This window comes from Lithohypha guttulata (genome assembly GCF_036872675.1).
Source record: "Lithohypha guttulata strain CCFEE 5908 chromosome Unknown scaffold_2, whole genome shotgun sequence".
Lineage (NCBI taxonomy): Eukaryota > Fungi > Ascomycota > Eurotiomycetes > Chaetothyriales > Trichomeriaceae > Lithohypha > Lithohypha guttulata.
The window spans coordinates 1,897,115-1,910,498 of NW_027042751.1; the positions used below are offsets into that span (position 1 = coordinate 1,897,115).

At 54.6% G+C, this 13,384-nt stretch overlaps 8 protein-coding genes across 8 annotated transcripts; 4 read left to right on the forward strand and 4 right to left on the reverse strand.

The window, feature by feature from the left end:
* Positions 1–1,529: 1,529 nt before the first annotated feature.
* On the forward strand, positions 1,530–3,152 carry LTR64_002804 (uncharacterized protein; the record flags this gene model as incomplete). The annotated part of the gene is made up of 3 exons (XM_064897169.1): positions 1,530–1,749; positions 1,806–2,347; positions 2,400–3,152. 3 exons carry the CDS (start codon positions 1,530–1,532, stop codon positions 3,150–3,152), a joined length of 1,515 nt encoding a protein of 504 aa, XP_064756119.1.
* A 294-nt stretch (positions 3,153–3,446) lies between these two features.
* LTR64_002805 (uncharacterized protein) lies at positions 3,447–4,556 on the reverse strand (the record flags this gene model as incomplete). The annotated part of the gene is made up of 3 exons (XM_064897170.1): positions 3,447–4,353; positions 4,418–4,473; positions 4,521–4,556. The coding sequence occupies 3 exons, from the start codon at positions 4,554–4,556 to the stop codon at positions 3,447–3,449; spliced, it is 999 nt and encodes a 332-aa protein (XP_064756120.1).
* Positions 4,557–6,407: 1,851 nt separating this feature from the next.
* LTR64_002806 (uncharacterized protein) lies at positions 6,408–7,017 on the reverse strand (the record flags this gene model as incomplete). Its single annotated transcript, XM_064897171.1, has 3 exons — positions 6,408–6,722; positions 6,779–6,878; positions 6,902–7,017. The coding sequence occupies 3 exons, from the start codon at positions 7,015–7,017 to the stop codon at positions 6,408–6,410; spliced, it is 531 nt and encodes a 176-aa protein (XP_064756121.1).
* Positions 7,018–7,530: 513 nt separating this feature from the next.
* On the forward strand, positions 7,531–8,166 carry LTR64_002807 (uncharacterized protein; the record flags this gene model as incomplete). Its single annotated transcript, XM_064897172.1, has 2 exons — positions 7,531–7,942; positions 8,030–8,166. 2 exons carry the CDS (start codon positions 7,531–7,533, stop codon positions 8,164–8,166), a joined length of 549 nt encoding a protein of 182 aa, XP_064756122.1.
* A 250-nt stretch (positions 8,167–8,416) lies between these two features.
* Positions 8,417–8,917, forward strand: LTR64_002808 (uncharacterized protein; the record flags this gene model as incomplete). Its single annotated transcript, XM_064897173.1, has 1 exon — positions 8,417–8,917. The coding sequence occupies one exon, from the start codon at positions 8,417–8,419 to the stop codon at positions 8,915–8,917; it is 501 nt and encodes a 166-aa protein (XP_064756123.1).
* A 342-nt stretch (positions 8,918–9,259) lies between these two features.
* On the forward strand, positions 9,260–10,098 carry LTR64_002809 (uncharacterized protein; the record flags this gene model as incomplete). Its single annotated transcript, XM_064897174.1, has 3 exons — positions 9,260–9,607; positions 9,657–10,044; positions 10,091–10,098. 3 exons carry the CDS (start codon positions 9,260–9,262, stop codon positions 10,096–10,098), a joined length of 744 nt encoding a protein of 247 aa, XP_064756124.1.
* A 454-nt stretch (positions 10,099–10,552) lies between these two features.
* On the reverse strand, positions 10,553–10,959 carry LTR64_002810 (uncharacterized protein; the record flags this gene model as incomplete). The annotated part of the gene is made up of 2 exons (XM_064897175.1): positions 10,553–10,705; positions 10,765–10,959. 2 exons carry the CDS (start codon positions 10,957–10,959, stop codon positions 10,553–10,555), a joined length of 348 nt encoding a protein of 115 aa, XP_064756125.1.
* A 978-nt stretch (positions 10,960–11,937) lies between these two features.
* Positions 11,938–12,237, reverse strand: LTR64_002811 (uncharacterized protein; the record flags this gene model as incomplete). Its single annotated transcript, XM_064897176.1, has 1 exon — positions 11,938–12,237. One exon carries the CDS (start codon positions 12,235–12,237, stop codon positions 11,938–11,940), a length of 300 nt encoding a protein of 99 aa, XP_064756126.1.
* Between the last annotated feature and the right edge of the window lie 1,147 nt (positions 12,238–13,384).

A 13,384-nucleotide genomic window follows, 5' to 3' on the forward strand; every position in this document is an offset into this window, starting at 1 on the left:
CCATGTTGAGGTCAATGCTCATGTTGCCAGATGAGGTCTGGATAGACATCTATTGCAGCCGAGGACACAATGGCCTGCATATATACACCTTCCAAGCATTCATCTTGACTTTGCGTGCAGCCAGAACCAGACGTTCTCGAGGAATAAGTGAGCGAGCGAGGGTGAGGCAGGTTTCGAACAAGGATCACCTGTATGCTTTTGCTGGCCTTTGTTAGCCATGATCGAAGTGTGACTCATTCCGTAATGCGAGAAGGCAGGCAATTCGACGCGCACAGGAGATGTGTTCCTCCTCGAATTGTGTAGCTCGTGAACATGAACGTAGGGACAGAGCGGCGCAGCAAGCCAAAATGCCCGCAGGCAATGTAGCGTGAATCTCGAAATGAGCAAAGGCCCCTTGCAAGCATGCACCTAAGCAACTTCATAGGTCCTTTACCATTGAAAAAGCGCCTAGGCAGTATGATCGATGTTCGCAATACCCACCCATTGGTGGTCTGCTTTCACGCAGGCCAGCAATAGAACGCGACCTCTCGTACCTGTCCGTGCGGATGCGGCAAAATGTCTCGACGAAAGGGATATGCAAAACTGCACCCGCTCCACCTAGCAGGTCTGAAAATACTTGCGTCGAACAGGGTGAAGACAGCTGCAACGGCATTCCCATCTGCGGGGTTTTGTAGTCCGAGGTTTTCTGTTCTCGTTTCTGAATCGTTCTAGCTATACTCGCACTCTCTCTTCATGCATCTGATGACTGCCAGCTTTCGGCCATCAAAGTGACAGCCGCCGGCAGAACCGCTCAATCCTCGACGCGCTACTTGGGATTTTTAGTGGGGCAGCACCGCGTCTGCTCGTTCGTTTCAGACAGCTTTGAAGGAGAACCTTAATCAAAGGCCACTGAACAAGTTCAAGTCTAGTGCTCAGATGGCCTAAGATTGACCCATCGGGGGATGATGGAAGACGAAAGCAATTTCCTGCTCTTGAAAGTGGACGTGCACAAGCTTCGGGACCAACGACAGGTCACAGTGGGGCCCACAACTGTAAATGGAGAGAAAGAGAAGGTGATGTGGTGGGCTGCCTACGTGCTCAGAAGACCACCGTCGCAAGAAGTGATTACAGGTCCCGGACGAGGCGAGACCAAGCACGAGGCAAGCAGGACAGTGGAGAAAGGTGTCGAGTGTGTGATGAACAGTTTGGTCTTGCTTAGCTGAATTCTTTAGCTGAGACAAAATCCACGTGGGTTTAACAGTGGCAAGCCGTTGCCGATGTGTACCAGAAGATTCCGAAGGGAAATTGCTGACGAGATAAGACGAGATGAGTCGAAACGAAAAGTGATGATTCATATATGATATCTGGCAGAAAAACGAGGGCACAACAAAACGCAAGAATACGAGATAGCACAATTCGAAATATGAGAAGATACTAGAACCGACATACTTGCATTAGCGTACCAGTCCACGAAGTGACTCTTGGCCCACCCCCGCAACATCAAGGCTGGGTAGTAATGTTGCCTTTCCACCCTCCACATTTGAGACCTCATGGCTCAGTTTCTCTGGATGGACTCAATCTTGCAGAGGGGCTTTGTCCTTGTGTTCGTCTATATTGTCACCGTGACTGTCTATCGCTTATATTTGAGCCCTCTCGCTAAGTTCCCCGGTCCTTGGCTTGCTGCGTCGACGCTTTGGTACGAGTTCTACTACGATGTGGTCCAACGCGGAAGATATACTTGGAAGATTCGGGAGATGCATAGAACATACGGTATGCGCCAAATCAGACTTTGCTCAAATTCAGATTGTGTTGCTGATTTCGGCCAGGGCCCATAGTCCGGATCAACCCATATGAGCTGCACATTGACGACCCAGAGTACTACGACGAGATTTATACTGGTCCAACTAAACGACGAGATAAATGGGCCTGGTCTGCGGCGATGTTTGGGAATTCTTCGTCCCATTTTGGGACCGTGCCACATGACCAGCACCGCCTACGGCGGGCACCTTTGAACCCTTTTTTCTCTAAGAGATCGGTTACAAAACTCGAGCCCATGATTAAGTCGGTCGTAGAAAAGCTCTGTACCCGACTGCGAGGCTTTCAGCAAACCAAAGAACCAGTCAATCTGCGTCATGCTTTTGCCGCTCTGACCATGGACGTTATCACGGATTACGCTTTCGCAAAGTCCTACAATTGTCTTGACGAACCAGATTTTGCACCCATCTGGCCCGAGGCCATCGATTCAGTATCCGAACAGAGTCATATTAATAAGCAATTCCCCTGGTTGCTGCCTGTGATGAGGTTGATGCCACTGTGGTTGGTGGCACGGCTCAACCCGCACATAATGCGCCTGATCGGCTTTCAGATAGTACGTGTAAATTCCGTCAACATCCTCACAACGACTAATAGCCACGTAACAGGACTTAGCCAAGCAAGTTTCAAAGGTCATGGAAGAAAATAATATGGACAGCCGGACTTCGGGCCATCAAACCATATTCCAGGAACTTGTGCAGACCAGCGAGCTGCCACCAGAGGAGAAGAAGCTGCGGCACTTGGTCGACGAAGGACAATCCATCGTGGCAGCCGGTCAGGTGACGACGACTCATTACCTTAATACCACAGCCTACCACGTCCTTGCCAATCCGGAGATACTCTCAAAACTCAAAGCAGAACTCAGAGGAGCCATGCCCAACGAGAGCTTGCCTCCCTTGCAGAAGCTTGAACAGCTCCCATATCTCTCAGCAGTAGTGTACGAGGGCTACCGCATATCCTACGGCGTCACCCACCGCCTCCAGCGGGTGTCTCCTGACGCACCGCTCATCTATCACGACAGCGTCATCCCCGCTGGAACACCTGTAGGCATGACATCGATCTTCATGCACGAAAATCCCAAACATTTCCCTGAACCGAAGACCTTCAGACCACAGCGCTGGCTAGACCCGAGTGAGCGAAATCGACTGGGGAAGTATTTAGTGAACTTTAGCAAGGGAACCAGAGGTTGTCTGGGCCAGCACCTGGCGCAAGCAGAGATCTATCTCACTTTAGCAGCAATGTTTCGGCGGTTCGAGATGGCTTTGTACCAGACGACGAGAGAAGATATTGATGTAGCGCACGACTTTTTCAATCCACAGCCAAAGAAGGGATCGATGGGATTGCGGGTCATCGTGCAATGAGATTCTTCAGACAACGGGGAGCGAATCTTTAAATTTGTGTCTCGCAGGCGTACAACAATTTGTAGTCAAACCACTTCTCCCATTTTTAAAAAGAACATAATGGAGAAATGACAAGAGTCCATTCACATTGCCCTGATGATCTGGTATCATCCTCATGAACGCGAATACTCTCTCTGGCAACGCCAATCAGACTTTCAACCCTATCTTGCCTACTATGGTGCTAACGTCTACCGTGCGCTATGGCTCTTGCACTCACGCGCCACACCTCTGCTGCACGTAATCATGATGGACTACTCATCGCACCGGCTTCTGCCCATATACGACCGACACCCTCGTGTAGGCGTGAATTTTGCGATCCTGGAAGCCCTGCCTCACCCCGGCGAGAAATACCTGCACTTCTTCAAAGGACCACCCTAGAACCCTCGTGAACAGCGCCATTGTCCAACCTTCGATTCCTTGACAAGCTTCTAGGAGATGCCAGCGGCCAATCTCCTTCAACCTTTTGTCCTTTGCCCACGGCCCGAGCGGCATTTTGTATCGCTTTTCGGCTACGTTGACGAGACCGGCTCGAACGATGTGGTCCTTCTGGAGGTCGAGAATACGAAAAGTCTTCCCCATCTTCTCGCCAGCCTCGATATAGTTTGCAGACGCGTCGTGGAAAATGTGGCCTGGAGGGATCGAGTCGTCGTCTGTCTTCCAGTCGACACTGTACTCGACCTGCTCGTACCAACCCCCTGGCTTTAGATGCGCGTAGACTTGGTCGTAGAAGGCGGGCCAGTCAGCGATGGAGCCGTAAAGGGCGCGGACGTGGATGAAGTCAAACCGATTTTCTCTAAAACCCCATTCCTGCGTGCAGTCATGGACTTCGAATTGGCAGTTGGGAGGGACCCACAACGGTTGAATCGGAGACAGATCAGTGCCAATCACACTGGCGGAGGGAAACTGGTCGGCAAAGTCGATGGCCCAAATACCAGTACCGGTGCCAACGTCAAGCACTTCTTGTGGACTAGAGCCTATGGGCGCTTGGAAAAGTTTGTCGTCGAAAAGTAACAGGAAAATGTGGTTTGCGATGTCGAGTTGGTCGTTTTGAGTCTCGTCGTTTGGTGCCCAATATTCCCCTTCCCCGTAGGCATGATAACGTCTTCCGTTTTCGAACCTGTAGTTGGTAATAGAAGACGTTAGAGACGCTGTTTCGCTTTGACTATGTGAACGTCAGCACCAGTCTTCTAAGGCGTGCGTTTCAGCCACAAGCCAGGGATTCGTACATGTCCCCTCCGTAGGCCGAGTCCGCATCCTCGTCCCGGGAGAGATCTATTAGAGCCTAGCTCGTATCAGTATCTAAGATTCCTTGTTTCTCTTGTTACTCACTGCTGGAGCGATGGCGTATTCTCTATCTTCAGCCATGATTTAATAGCCGTGAAGCTCTAAGACACTGACCTTCGTACAGGATCAGTGGGCTATATAAGTAGTTAGCGCTGCGGTCCACACAAGGAAGGGGAACCAGCGTCGGTCCGGGGAGCACTTCCTGCATCCCCGGCGAGTATCTGCACGACGACCTGCGGGGCGGGCACCTGTTGGTTTCAGAAACGACATGACAACCAATCAAAGCACCACGCTAACTCGACCCGCGCTGCTTGCCGTCCGACCGTTGCACCTCAATCAGCAAGGTACTGGAGAAGGAGCAAGGCAAAGAACACGTAGTCTTTAGCTGAGAATACAGTTCGGTAATGCAGAGGCCAATGTCCACTTTCGTCCTCCAAGAGGCTACCGGAAACATCATGTGGTCTGCCAAGTTCGGTACTGTAGCTGCGAATTAGGCATACACTTGAGACGGTCGTAGGCGCTGGTTATGCCTGTAGAGAGATCTGTTAGCACTACCACGGGCTCTGGAAAACCCTGGTACAACTCTTCTCGTAGACACCGGAAGAAGGAGCTGTGTGACTCTGCATCCTCCTTTGGTACCCACGAGAAGGCGACTGGGAAGGTGCGACTGGTGCTCGACTTGGCCACACCAATAATGAGAAGCATTCTCTCATTGTTGGTACGAAATGTAGCATCGACGATAAGCAGTGCGTTGCTCGTGTACCGCTGAATGGCCTTCAGCGACTGCGTACACCAAAAGAAGATCTGAACAATCTTAGTAACAGTATAACCGTTGGAGTCAGTACTAATCTGTTTATGTAGGCAGTACCACCAGCCAGCATCCTCGAATACTGCGACAAGCACCGACTGGCGCGTAATTGTGCGTCACCGTCATTGATTGGTGCTGGTCTGTAGCATGGCCACAAGCCAACCTAATGTTGTTGACACTGTTGACCCGCTTTCTAATGACTGTTCCAGATTGTGCTGACGGACCTTGCAGGTCACGGTCATTCAAGATCTGCTTCGCGGACATAGAGAACGCCTCACACCCCTTCGACCGACCTTCCTGATTCCCCACTCCCTTCTCGATCGCTGAACGAACATCGATGGAACGCCTACACTGTCTGCCTGCCCGAGTACTACGCATGCGTCACCTGCGGCGATGTCAGGCTCGAAGCTGAAGCTGGCGAAGCAAGAAGACCAGCTTTCGCATTGAGCTCGCTCATGGTCACGACCTGCAAGAGGAGAGCAAGGGCCTCCCTACGATGGACAAGGGGACGTGGCAGTGAAGCAAGATCACGACGAACAACACAACGATGGAGGCTTCCTTGACCTGGCACTGCGCATGTGGGCCGGGTCCGCAAGCTATCGACGCGGTTTGAGGCCGATCTATCTTGCAGACATGCCATTTTGGAGAGAGCTATCGGCACCTGCACGACCTCCGATGCCTCACACGTCCTGGTCTTCAAGCCTTCCTCCACGCCTATGCCCATGGCCGTTCTATGATCATCTCCATGGCTGTCGGTGATCGCAGTCGGTGGCTCGCGGATTCAAAAGCGAGCCGCCTAGTCAGGTGGCCACACTGACAGAGCTGAGAGTGCGCCACTTGGCTGTCGGCCGCGTCGAGCTGTGTTAGGTGATATATCGAGCTCGAATCAATGGTGACAGCGATCCTGGGCACGGACTGCAGACCTATGGCGAGGCGACCGAAAAGGCCGTCTGCCCGTTGCCCAACACCAAAGAACCTCGAGGGAGACAGCACCGGCTGGTGTGAGAGACGCCGGTGAAGGTCTCCTGGACCCGGCTCCACACACCGCCCTGGACGTGCAGCTGCTCCAAATCAGTCAGAAAAGACAAGTCCACGAGTGGTTAGAGGAGTGCTGTGATAGACAGCTATGGTCCCCGTATCGTGTCGCCCTCCGGACCCAGGGCGGCGTCTATCTCAAAGTCCGCATCATCGTGGTCAACGTCGGGGCGTCGCAGGGTGCCCAGTGCTCGTTGCACCTTTTTCAGGCAATCGACGAATCCCGAGTACCCGCTTTGTAGGTCTCGGCCCTTGGAGGTGGCGCAGAGAGGACTTGCAGCAGTCGTACTATCAGAGCCTTCAGAAGAGATGTCTTCAGGGTCATCAGAACCGGTCTGCACAACTGACAGGTCTTCTCGGACTCGATGGACCTTGCGTCCGGGTGCTTCGACGCGCACGGCTCCCTGTCACCCACCATCAGCATCAGAGGGGTGGTGGTCGACGGAACCCGCTAGCTCACCACATCCTCGGGGGCGCCGATCCACTGTTCCTCCGATGCAAAGTAGTGGGCGTTGTGCTCGTCCTTCACGAGTAAGTAGACCTCGGCCCCGAACAGCACACTGTACTCGCGGGCCTTCTTGACCAGGCCCCACCGGCGACGACGGCATCGCTCGTACCGCGCTTTTTCGTCTTTGACCTGTCGGCTGGCGGTCCGCTTCGAGGCCTTCGTTTGCGCGGTTTGCCGATCTTGAAAGGCATGTGGGACAGTCGTGCGGTCAACAACAATGTGCAAGAGTGGCACTCAAGCGAGACAAAAAGGAGACCAGAATTGTGGCCACAGTTCTTGAGCGATGTCTGTGTCCTACTTATGTGCTATGCGTCATCGCAGGAAATTGTGGAAAAGACAGCTCTTGGCCACCGAAGCCTGTCATGGCGAGCCTTTCCGTTCCGTGGATGGATGGACTGCACTCTCTTGGTTGCTGGTGGACGGTCATGCTGACCCCCTCGATCAACCGCGGCTGACCCGTGTGGAGCTCGTCACTACTATAGCGCGAACGCGTTATGACGGCTTTTGTCCATCGAATTGGGTCGATCGGAAGTACATGCATGACCTCTGACACCGCTTAGGTTTCATACTTGCGGCGTCGCGCGTCGGCTGCAAGACCACCAGAACACGTGGACGAACGGCGTGGGGTCCAGACGGTTAAAGAGATCCATCCTCCGGCCGCACAGGACCACCCCTCCGATCTGACTCGAACATCGCGGCTCACCATGGAATTCGGCGGCCACCTCACCTTCGACCACGGCATGGACGACGAGATTGACGAGCCTGGGCTGTTTGCCGACGCGGCGGACGACGAATTCTCCCTTCATCCCACCCAGACGACCGTCCACCCGCCGAGCACACAACAAGCGGGACCGCACCCGGGACCACAGGCGGGCACCAGCAATCCATCGGGCTTCAGCAAGGGCGTCCTTCGCCGTCGAGAGCTGACGTCGCGACCCGATGCCGGCGGCACTGCGCCACGTCGACTGACCAGCCCCACCAACCGCCGCAGCGTGGGATCAGGAGTCTCCAAGTCGCGCCCGACCCCGCCGACTGCGACCGTCCCCACCTCGGGATCGCTGAGGCGCTCTCTCCAGGAGACTCTCCACCGGGCCTCGTCGATCCAGATGCTGGAGAGTTAGATGGCCGACATGCAGGCTAGGTTCGAGATGGGTCCACTGCCGTCTGGTCCACGTTGATCTAACCCGGGTGCTAGACTGCAAGCGTCCGAAGACCGAATGAGCCAGATCGAGGTGAACTCGCAGCGTACGCAGGACGAACTCCGCGTGTGTTTGAGCGAGGTGAACGGGGCGCTGGAATTTGCCGAGTCGTTCAACCAGCAGATGGGGGAACGGTCGTGATTTCATGGGTCGCCAGACAGGTGTTGTAGGCCCGAGCAAGACACGTACAATCAAGGCACTCGACCGTTTACGGAAGCTTTCACGCTCCGTGACGGATCACACTCAGAGAGGGAGGGGGTGTCATCCTCGGCGAGCATCCACCGATATAGTGTGCCACCTCCAATCGAAGGAGCTATTGACAATATGAAAAGAGCATTTCATCGTGTCGTGTTTGCAACCCCTTCTCGTCCTTTCGCATGCTAACCGAGCCATGGCATGCTTGACCACGGACCATCTGGTCGAGGATATAGACCACGTACAGACCGACCAAACCCCAATGTTCGATCAGCCACCCACGCTCCAACCATTTGGCGTGCAGTTGCGGCAGATGAAGGTAACCACCTTCGCCCTCGGTCTCCAGCCTGGGGCGATCGCGGGGCAGAAAGGCGTCCCGCGACCCCCGCACGAGCAGCGGCTCGTCGAGATCATCCGCGACAAAGCCTCGCTGACGCGAGAAGTGCGCTTCTTCCGCACCGTCTACCAGGCGATGGAAGAGATGCGGGACCGCATCCGCTCGGTGGTGCAGGACCTGACCCTTAACTACTACGTGCGGCCGAACGACGCGGGCGACGCTGACCGTGCGTGGCTGCAGTTGGCGGACGAGCTGGATTTTGCACTGCTGGATTATGCCCACATGGCCGAGCTGGCGGCGCAGGAGTGGATGGCGCTGGAACAGCAGCAGCAAGTGCGCGACCGATGGAGCCAGATCTAGGGCCAATGGTGTGCGCCTGACTGGAACCAGAACTGACCACCAGAAGCGACCAACGTTGGGCATGCCCGAAGAAGTCGTTCTTCTTGAATCAACAGATGCAGGGGTCTTGATCTACCATACCTAGCTCAGTCCTTGTTTTTCTTGTGACGCAGGATCGTCTCGCCCATTGGCTCGGTATGTATCTCTCCATTGATCCTGCCCATGGCTAACCGTCGGTCTAGCTCTCCCAGCGGGCCATCTCGCCGCAGATCGAACCACGATCGAGCTCAGTGGCGAGACATATGTCGGGGGGATTTGGCACGGCACATCGGTACGTCTTCTCTGCTCGGGTGCTCGGGATCCATGGCTCACACCTCGGGACCAGCGCAACAGCTTGGCCTCGACGTTGATCCGGCCGACGTCCGCCTAGTCTCCGGTCCCGCAGATCCCTACGCGTGGCGGTACGGCCTCGAGCAGGAGCACTTGTTCCGCAGGCAGTTCAGCAAGCATAACGTCAGTGCGTACCGCCAGATCTGTCAGCATCTAGGTCACGCGATCCAGGCGGTGCTTCATGATGGTCAGCCGGTGCGGTCTTCCACACCGCGAGATGTGGACTCGGGAGAGCGCTCGAGGCTCCCACCGTCCCGCTCAGCAAGATCGCCACCTTCTCATGGCTGCGGTGACGGTGAGCCAGGCCACACTACGCGAGAGGTCAGTGAGAGTGCATTCGTGACGACAAAGCTGATCCGGTCACTTGCAGCTCTCGACTGAGCACCGGTCCGCCCTGCAGGAGCTGGAGACCGAGAACCAAAGCTTGCTCGCTCGACTGGCCGTGGCAGTGTCGGTGGTCGAGGAGAGGGCCACCGAGATCCAGCGGCTGCACGTAAGCAACGACGCGAGGGAACAACACCTCCGCGAGCTGCAGGCCACCATCCAGCAGCGCGATGTGGAAGCACTGCGGTGCACGCAGCTGGTGGCAGAGTACGGGGGACAAGGAGCAAGCCATGACGGTGCTTCTCCACGGCTGGGAGCGAGGACTGCGAACACTCCAGGTGGAGGTGGGCACAGCGCTACAGCACCAGACCTCGGTCAGCAAGGCATAGTGTCGTCACAGAACAATACTGCAGTGATAAGATCAGACATGGTCCGTGTGTTATTTTCCTTTTTTAACTCTCTGCTTCTAGTTGTACATAGCACAATGAAATACGTTCATGACTCTGCCAATTGCTGCATCTGTCCGCTGCTGTCGAGATCTTTGGTAACTTGGTTTTGAGATGAACAAGAGCAGCGGGAAGGGAAATGGTATCTGTCTTGTCTGGCGGGGAACCCAGGGACAGACGATCTGAGCCAAGCTATAGATGCTACGGTACGGAAACATCGTCGAGAGGTCAGTTTGCCTACAAAGTCCCGGTTTGAGTCGGTACGTGATTCAGCTACGAAGAAAGAAAACAGTTGAAGGGATATTCGAAGAGGGTTTTCTAGCAAGGTAACGCGATGCAGGCCTTACTATCACTCCTTTAGTACTTAAGTGAGGCTATTAGAGGCCTGAATGGTAGATTACTTGAGAGGTCCTCCTCGGATCGGGGTCGCTCCCGACAGCGAGAACCGCATCACTAGAAGTTTCCAACCATCACACATCCGCAGGGAGATGATCAATCACATCTCGGATTTGTCGTCGCACTTGTACGATCTCCAGATTCGGTACCCAGTCATCTCATAGTACCCATCCAGAGGAATAGTATAAATATGTTTCATACCACATTCGTTGTTGTCGTAGAGTCGGCAGGCGAGGTTCCCGGCGTGGATAAGCTGTGCCCCAAGTCCAGTCAGGCCTAGTCACGTATGCGTAAGCAAGGGTGAAGACATACCGTCATGCTGCTACCTTTATCACCCTTCGCATTGGAGTCCGGAATCAGCTTGCATTGGCCTGGTACGATGTTTTCAACGACACACGGCTCGGCTAGTTCCGGCTCGTTGCAAAACTTGATCTGCGGCATCTGAGCAGCCGAAAGGATAAGGTTGGCTGAACCCAGAAGCAGAAGCGGCAGGGGGCTGAAGTGCATGACGAAATCTGAATTGGGACGTGGTGAACCAGCAAAGTATCGATCGCAGGTCTGGAGCAACGACGTTTAATCATCTGCTGGACTGCCGATATCCCAACGTTGTGAAGTGGCTCGAACGTCTGTCGCCTCGAAACACGCTGGGTGGGCTGGGAGGATGAAGTACCGACTGTAGCGAAACACCATAGAGAATGATTGATTCCTCTGCGCTTTATCGAGTTCCCCAGCTCAAGCAGCAATGGTTGGGTGCGTGAGTGCATTCACTTGAGTGTGCATAGGCGGTCGGCTCCTGTCCATCTGACACTTTAGAGCTGAGCATGTGCCCATTTGACCCAATGGGGGGAGGGCGAAGCAGAAAAGAGGCTGGGCAACGCTTTCGAATGGGGTATGCATCGGGACCCAAAAGCTACCCTCGGGATTGGGTGGGCCGTGGCCGTGATGTCAGTGCACAGGCCGCAAGACTGGCCGCAGCGAGCTGTCATACCCCACCAAAGTCGATGCGTTCGCCCCTCGGGATGGTGCTCCACTGTGCTACCAGAATTTGGTGCTGTCCTCGACATTGGGAGGGAGGAGGCCATGATACTAGCGAAAGCGGCCGGCAGACGGCCACGGCCGGCAGCGCGCCTTTTGAAACATGCTAGTATGAATGCTGTAGCGGCAGGGCCTTGTTCGACCAGCAATCGAAGCTGCTCTCCACTTCTGGCCGCGTGCAGCATGAATTCCTGGTGGTCAAATTCTAGTGGAAGATGCAGCAGCAGGATCTGGTAGAAGTTGTTAGCAGACTGGTCGGTGGAGCATTCTCGTCGGGGTGCGGCATCGGTTTCTCGTGGCAGCACTCACGCGGTGCCTAGCAAAAGAACGACGAACGCACCCGGAGAAGTGAGCCACGTTGGTACCATGCACTGCATGTATGGCTACCATTGTCGTCCGTGAATACTTCTCAGGCCCATCAAGCCTTGCGTGGGTCAATCGACAGTCCGTCTATGGGCTGCGAGGAAACAAGACATAGTGGTCAACCGCGACAATGACGTTGTCCGTACTCATTTCCGCAAGATCGAACAGAACTTGCATCCGGTCCTCGAGATGCTGGAGCGGTATCGGGCTCGTATCCGTGATCGACGAGCTTCTCACACCGCCATCGAACGCATCAGGACCGGTCTCACCGTCTTGAGAAGATGGTTGATCCATGCGCAGCATCGCGTCGACACCACCAGAGACAGGATCGTTCTCGACTTTAGGGACGAGGCAGTGGACTGGTGGGTGTGTGGGGATGTCGCCCATATCGTGGCCATGCCAACGGCAGTCTGCAAACCTCTGCAAAATGTTCCGGTTCAACTCCAGAATGCGCCTTCCATCCTAGCCACTCGTCAGGCCTCGGATTGCTGGAAGGCTAGCACGAGGAACCCCGGAAACCTTCGTGGTGCAACACAGCTGTTCTGGAGGCAGTCACGTACCGGACTCAAATCAATCGAGCGCCATCTCGCCAAGATGTGGCTTCGAACTTGTTCGAGCAGGACCTAAATCTCAGCCTTGTCGTGTTCAGCCTGCTTCCTTTTCGCTTTGTTTTCCTGAACTGCACCAGGCGCTTGAGTCGCACTAGTTGACAATGGTTTATCGCGTAGGACTCTTCTTCTCAAAAGTAGGCCCCTTACCTCTTAGGCCCTGGCCTCCGTTGGACTTGCCGTGAGCTGACTCTTTTGGGATCATCGATGGGAAACGAATGATTTCTGTTCAGTGATGTGCTGCTGAAATTGACATCATCATCAAGGTCAAGACCTGCTGTTAGCTCTAACACTTCTAGCGCTCGTTCATCTGAGGCGGTTGACCCTGATCTTTATTTGGCCGGCAGCGTCCTCGAACAGCTCAAATGAGAACCGGAATGGGTAGTGTTTATTGTCGCGGTCCTCATTCGTTCGCTGGTTTGAGCAAGGGCGTTGCTGAAAGCTCGAGGCGAGGGGGCAAGCTCATTATCACTTTGGCTGTCGTACATCGTGTACAGTCCAAAACAATGATGCTCCTCTGGCTCACGATCATTAAAGTTATTGCGGACAACCTCGTCATCCCAGAACGAGGTCCCATCGACCGCAAAACGCATGACACTGTGAGTGGCACGGTACTGAAGCCCGGTGTTCATGGGTGGCGACTTGGTAACTATCTGGCCGGCACATGGAGGTCCGTCATGTGAGACTCTCTCGAGACACACGCTGTTTTCACGCCTTGACTTTTTGGAGCGGCCGAATGCGTTAGAGTATTTCCAGCACTGATCGTACCTGTTGCACGTTTCTCGTCGGAACTGTGTACCACTTCGTTGTATTTTCAAATCTTCATCTAGGGTCTTCGTGTCCACTGTGCCAAGGTACGGGAGCGGGAAGGCAAAGCTCCGCCGCCGTTTTACGATTGCAACCATTTTGGCCTTCATGGAATCCGT